Genomic DNA, 6,945 nt, shown 5'->3' with positions numbered 1-6,945 from the left:
TACAAGGTCAATGGATGTTCATTTTAAAAAAAGATGTATAAACAATAAATAAATAGACAATAAATAAGCAATTATTCAATAAATACACAAAATAAAGTGAATAAATAAATAAATAGATAGATAAATAACAAATAAATAAATAATAGGAGCATAGATAAAGTATTTACATGATAAATAGATAGTATGCATCTAAACCATGGGCGTAGCTTTGAGCCACATACAAAATAGAGAAACATAAAAATCTGAATGTCACTTTTGTAACTGAGGGTGTGTGAGTCCATACCGTCACTCTGAGGTAATACTGGTGGTGGTGGTGGGGGGGGGGGGGGGGGGGGGGGGCACCTCTAATACGGGGTGAAGATTACTTGATACGAGTGGACGAGGCATCATGAAGGCAGCAGAGGGTGTGGGAGTCATCATGGTGCAGGAAGAACAACAAGAGTTTTAAGATTGCGATAGACGAGTGAACCGCTCATGGCACTTATTAGGTCATTTGGTCTGGCTCTTCATGTTTTTGTTTGTCAGAGTGACTGACAGATTGATCCGATGGAACGACTGACGAGGCCTGGTCAACAGGCCAATATTTTAGGATTCGCTGCTCCTGCGATTGTTTCTGTAGCTTATTTAGGATGATCTGTTTACCTACCCACAGTTACAAAGATGCTTTTGAGATAAAAACCACAAAAAGTTAAACTAGAAAAAGTAAATAGAAAAATAACATCCGCTGATTTAAAATGTTGGTGTAACAACAGTGGGGGTGGTGGGGGGGGGTTTGTTTTTTTACCTTTTAAAATGATCTCCTTTTTTTGCAAATACTGTCATAGTTCACATTTTTGTAAAAAGTTTATGTTGGCAGTTGCAAAAGAATTCAATTCTTAGCAAATAAAAAGCAGCATAAAAATACAAGAGGTCATTTTGTCTCTAGAAAACAAAAGAACACTGTTAGTCCTTTTTATGTTTTTTTTCTTTTTCTCGTTACTATTTCCTATAAAATATCAGGAATCTAAATATTACTATTGATATCAATATCATTATAGTCATTGATAAAAATTCACATGCCAGGCCTCATATATAATTGTGTGTGTGTGTGTGTGTGTGTGTGTGTGTGTGTGTGTGTGTGTGTGTGTGTGTGTGTGTGTGTGTGTGTGTGTGTGTGTACAACTATCATCTAAAGTCTCTATTTTGAGGAAGGTTGTCTGATTGTATGTTTCTGTGGACGATTAGCTACTGTGCGGGGAAACAAAATCCAGCATCTTTTGAAATTGTCTTTGCCATAATTCAGTAAAGTTTCTTCACGTAATCTTAGTGAAAATATTGCTTTCTAAAAAAAGGGAAGAAAAAAGGCATGGAGGGCTGAGTGAACAGGGTTACTGTTGTGAACCTACAACAGGGGTTCAAAAAATTTAGCTTCTTCCTCACGGTCAGTTTTCTGATCCAGAGTCGTCCTCGTCTGCTGAGCCCTTGAAGCAAGCTGACTCATAGTGCTTGTTCAGGTAGGACTTGAGAGCGAAGGTCTTATTGCAGCGCTTGCATCTGTAGTGCTTGAAGGCAGAGTGTGTTTGCATGTGGGCGCGGAGGTTTGAACGGTCAGCAAAGGCTTTGCCACAATGGGCGCAGGCGAAGGGCTTCTCCCCCGTGTGTGAGCGCATGTGACCTTGCAGCAGCCAGGGCCGACTGAAGGCCTTGCTGCACACGTCGCACTTGTGCTTGAGGTCGTGGGTGAGGATGTGCATTGCCAACGCGGGCATTGACACATACACTTTGCCACAGGTGGGACATTTGCGGGCCATCTTGCTGTCCAGGCTGCGGTGCGTCTGCTTGTGTCTGCTCAGGTTGGAGGAGGTGGCGTATGTCTTTCCGCACTCGTTACAGGTATGGCGTGGCACGCCGGCTCCCCTCTCCTGAGCCCCACCATTTGCGCTGCTGCTTCTTGAGCTTGCCCCATGAGCCTCCCCGTCTCCTTTTCGCCTGGAGCGCCCGTCGGAGATGAAGAAGGCATCCATGGTGTAACCCTCGGCCAGAGCCTCCGATTCACCAGTGTAGAAGCCGCTCGCTGTCATGCCAGACTGTGGGCTGTCAGGGTGTTTCAGGTCGGGGTCACAGTACTCGCCTCCACTGTTCACCTGGGTGTACAGGGGGTCTGACACCGGCGAAGCCAGCTTTTGCTCCATCTTCTTCTCCCCCTGGTATGCAGATGGCGTGATGTAATCCTGGATGTATCCTGGGTAAGAGACAGACGCAAACACAGTTGGCCAGAGGTTGTGATGGATGAGGACACAGTGACATGCCGGTGATTACATTATTACAATGTTGGATGGCTGCCCTTTTTCAGAATGGTGAACAGGTGAGTGGCAGCATAGAAAAACGGGTTGTTCACACAAAGCGTCGGCGATGCAGAGAAACACAAAGTCCTCAGCTGGGTTCAGGAAGGTGCTGGGTAGCAATTCATCACAGAATAACACTCAGCTCCTCTCATTCTTAGTCTTATTTTCCCACAAGTATTTCAATGTTTTTCAATAATTTCTTCATGCAGTGCTTTGTTAATGCATGATAGACCAGAGCAGCATATTTCTGCTCTTGGAGTAAAGGGTTGCTGCTTTTTCCACCAGAACTGAACATGATAGAGCAAGTCAAAACACACCGTGAGTGATTTAGGTGTCTCAGACAGCACAAATCCTGATTTCTAAGAGATGCATTTCATCTGGCGTCCTTCTCGGCCTTCCTTTCTTTCTGAAGAAGCTCGGTGACAAAGGAGCTAAAAGTCTCGCTGGCAGCTAAATGAACCCAAACAGAACTTGATGCTGAGACAGATGTAACAGAATACATACTAAATACATTTGACTGTCTTTTTCTTTTTTAAGTTAAACAAAGAAATCCGGATGTGAAAAGTGGTCAGATTCTCTTCCAGGGACAAATAGTGCATAACTGCAGAAAAAGGCCATTCCTAAGCATTGTGTGCAGCAAGCAGTGGAAATTAGGTATTGACTGCTTTTTAATGAAATTCAAAGTTTTGAACTGATCAATAGGCTATCATCTGTAAAACAGTGCAGCTGTTAGAAGAGTGGAATGCTGTAGAAGGTAGAAATAATGCATGGAATAGATCAAGTGTCTGCAGGACACAATAAGAGTTTATTGGACGCTGTTTGCCTGAGTACTGATAATGTGCGACGTAATGTTTGCAAGGAGGGTCACCTGTCTACAGCAGCCAGCACGCTGAAGTGCTTTCAGGAAACAAGCCATTAAGAAATCAGTTTAAGTGCTCTCCTACTACAGCTTCTCCATCCCCAAGGGTTTAGTTCACACACCCCCTTTGTCAAAGACACGACCGTGACACCCGGGGACGAGCAAACGACAGGCCTGTGCATGTGGTATTATGCTGCACTGCATGGCTTCACAGTTTTAAACTGCACAGATGGTGTTTGTCCATGACAGAGCATCCCTCTTTTCTAAAACCAAGTCTAAAAAAAGTAACTATCTGTTTCAGCCTTACAGCTGCTGGTAAATACACAAAAGCTGCTGTTAAGATGATTAAAAGCAGCCAAATCCACCTATTTTACAGCCACAACACCAATTACAGAGAATTGATCTGAAGTGTATTTACTCTTCTTCTGACAACAAGCCCCATATTTGCTGATATTGTTATTATTGCTGTTATTTTCATCAACAAATCCTGCGTGCACCACCACAGAAAGCAGGGGTGTTTAGTGAGCTTCAATTACCCAAGGTCAGACATGAAGCTCATCGTTTAGGACTCACGCTGCATCAGCCTTTACAGCTCATAGACTCATTTCTGAGATGCAAAGCAAGCATGTAATTAATGGACCCTCTCAGCCACCCCTCTTTGTTGTTCCACAGACACTCAAGTCAAATGTCTCCACTATAGGGGGAAAGAAAATCTCCCGGCAAAGCAGAAGTGCTGACGTTAGCTGTTTCAGCCTCGTCCAGAAACCTTTTATTTTACCTTTATTTATTTTGTCTTGAGTCAGCGTTAAAGGATGCTTCTTTTGTTCAGATGAAATGGTTTTTATTCACATTGTGATGGTGCCTATTTTGTTCTTTTCATCTGTTTAATGATAAAGGCTATTTTTCACAGTGTTGAACAAAAGAATCAAGAACAAAAGAGCAACACAATTAACTGTTTATTAGCGCAATCCTGCAACAGGAAGCTTAAACGGGTTTCCACGAAAGCCAAAAGACATGCAAGTAGAAGTGCTGATTATTACTTTTACTTCTAATAATTCAGAATTCATTTTGGTTAATTTTGTTCTGAATTCCATCTACTGACTCTGCTTCTTTAAATTTCACAGTGCTACAAGGATGGTTGAATAACAGGTGGGCATCAGCCGCAGTCACTATTTTCTCATTACAAAAACATCTTAAGGAATCACAACAAAGGCTCACACACGGCCCTCTGAACACGGCCACAAAATGGAAGCGGTGGGTTTCAAGCAGGGTTGTGGAAGTGAAGGTTGCCCCTCAGCTCTGACCGGAGCAGAGTGGAAGCGTGAGCGGTGACCACAGTGCAGTAATGAGCCTTTCTTCATGTTTACTGTACAACCTCTGTCACGTGATCTGCCTCACTGCTGTTCCAAGCATTTTTTGTCTCCTTATTCTCCTTCCTCACCATCCCTTTATCCCAGCTCTCCACCTCCCTCCTGGCTTCCCTGTACAGCGTGTTGATGTCTCTTGTGGCAGCAATAGGCCTGCATGGCTGAAACTCTAACCCCTGCTAGTTTTCAAATGCCCGGAAGGAAGAGAAAGATGTAGTGGAGCGATGGGGGTGGGGAGCCTGTGTGCATGCTCCATTTGGATGGGAAGGGGGGGCAAGGGAGGCTCGGACCATGATGGGAACTCAAGGACAATAACAGCTAAGGACAAATGTATCATTTGATACTCATCTCTCATATTCATGAATTTTTTAGTCCATATGATGACCAGATATCGCCAGCATGCGTGTTGAGCCACCGCAGGGGTGAAGCAGTTATACAAATACGTAACTGGAGCTCCTCCTGATTAGACACACATTTTGTTCCCTATTTACATAAACTAATCCGTGCCTGTGACCTGAATTGTGTCTGCCCTTCATTGGAGTCAAAAAACAAAAGTCTGGGAGCACAGGGATGGGGGTGGGGAGCCTCTGAAGCGGATTATTTTGGATGTTGGTGCAGAAAATCAGCTGGCTGCATGTTACATGTCATATTAATTTACGCACTACGCGGGCATTATTGGCTGACTCATGGAAAAATCCTATCTGACAAATAAAACAAAAGAGGACACCATCCGTGTGAAAATGTCCAAGCATGCTGGAATCAGCTCTGGAGCTGTTTACGGGCACAAGTCTTAGGAGATCTTTCACTGGAGGCATGTTAACTCACCATTCTCACTGAGACGGACCCCAAGGCTGGTTACCGAGTCTGTGATGGAGCGAGCAAAAGTAAACGAGTCGTCCAGGTGGCTGTGATGATTGGAGGTGGCCACATTGGACGAAGAAAAATCGTCAAGTTTGATCTTTTTCACTAAAAATGAGCGGGGCATGTTTCAATGGATGGAAACACAGAGCTGAGAAAAACACATGAGAGAAAATAAAAGACCCTCAGAGGATGCAGAGCAGGCTTGACGGTAATCCTGGTGGATGATGTGGTCAAAAACATAAGACAAGAAAGAAAATGGAAACCAGTGTTGAACAAAGCTGATGGCAATGCTGAGTGATGCTCTCTGGTTCCCCCAGCTTCCTGTGGAAAAAATAAAAAAAATAAAAAATAAAAGCGATCCTGTTCAGCACTGGATAGCTCCTGTGATGCAGCAGGCTTAAGAGACCAGTGAGGAAGAGAAGAGATGGAGACAGACAGAGAGAGGAGGGAGAGAGGGAGAGACTGTCAGACTAGCTGAGATCAGCAATCACGCCAGCCTTTATATGGGGCACAGGCAGTGGAAGATCAGGTGGTGCTGCGAAATGGAGCTGCTTAGCTTTAATCCATCAAATGTCCCCGGGGACACACATCAAATTACTACTGAACCGTCTGTGCATTCGCACACAGACAGAGGAGAAAGCACAGCTAGACCCCCACTGCCCCCCCCCCCTCCTTTCACCCCCCTTATGCTCCATGCTCAGAGGAGGAGTAAAAGAGATGGGCAGACAATGGAGATGTGGATAAGAGCACACTCGGTGTCCTGTCCCCCATTGTCTTCAGATGAAGTGGCACAGTTTATGTTTGTCTTGTACCGGCTCTGCCTCCCCGGAGTCATCCCTGTTACCTCTAACAGCCTCTCCTTCTCTCCGACGCTCTGCACTGTCCTCACCCTCCAAACCGTTCAGGAGAGGTCATTCCTGTGTCCGGGAGTCCTGCACCTTTTCACAAAGTGTCTCTGGATTCCAGCAGTGTTGATGAGCCAGCTACAGGAAGAGACCAGATCTGCTCAGCTCAGCTCGTCTGTCTCCCTCCCCATTACCGCTGCACAGATGTGTGTCCTGCCATGCGTGGCAATGAATTATCTGATTAATTAATTACATCTTTTTTGATTAGGGTGAAATCCAGAATTAGATCCACGCTCACTAAATTGGCCACATATCTCTTGGTACGTTCAAAATCTGTGTAAATTAATTTGGCACTTTAGGATTTTTATGCAGAGCTGTGCAAAGCGTTTGTCATTAAACAGAAACTGACTCAAAAATGTAGCAGAAACAGAAACCATGCACCTGTGAACACTTGTGTCACATCACTGGTGAAATTATGATCCATTATCTAACTTTAATATTTATTAGTCACATAAAACCTGGTGGTTTTGTTTCTGTTGTGTCAGCAGCAGCGGAGAAACCAGAACAGATCCGACCAATGGGGGCAAAGCTACCATGATGGAAACATCTTCAGAGCAGGTTTTAACAAGGTGTTGTTGTTTGAATGTTTATGGATTGACCATTTTAAACTGCTTTAAAGTTTTTTAGCA

The 6,945-nt window shown here is 44.2% G+C and overlaps 1 protein-coding gene across 1 annotated transcript; it reads right to left on the bottom strand.

Annotated features, from left to right (window-relative positions):
- Positions 1–419: 419 nt before the first annotated feature.
- On the bottom strand, positions 420–5,965 carry scrt2 (scratch family zinc finger 2). The gene is made up of 2 exons (XM_015968535.3): positions 5,376–5,965; positions 420–2,221 (listed from the first exon to the last, which is right to left on the bottom strand). The coding sequence occupies exons 1-2, from the start codon at positions 5,533–5,535 to the stop codon at positions 1,422–1,424; spliced, it is 960 nt and encodes a 319-aa protein (XP_015824021.3). The 5' UTR covers positions 5,536–5,965; the 3' UTR covers positions 420–1,421.
- Positions 5,966–6,945: the final 980 nt, after the last annotated feature.

This window comes from Nothobranchius furzeri, chromosome 15, assembly GCF_043380555.1.
Source record: "Nothobranchius furzeri strain GRZ-AD chromosome 15, NfurGRZ-RIMD1, whole genome shotgun sequence".
Lineage (NCBI taxonomy): Eukaryota > Metazoa > Chordata > Actinopteri > Cyprinodontiformes > Nothobranchiidae > Nothobranchius > Nothobranchius furzeri.
This window is presented reverse-complemented; position numbering and strand designations above follow the sequence as displayed.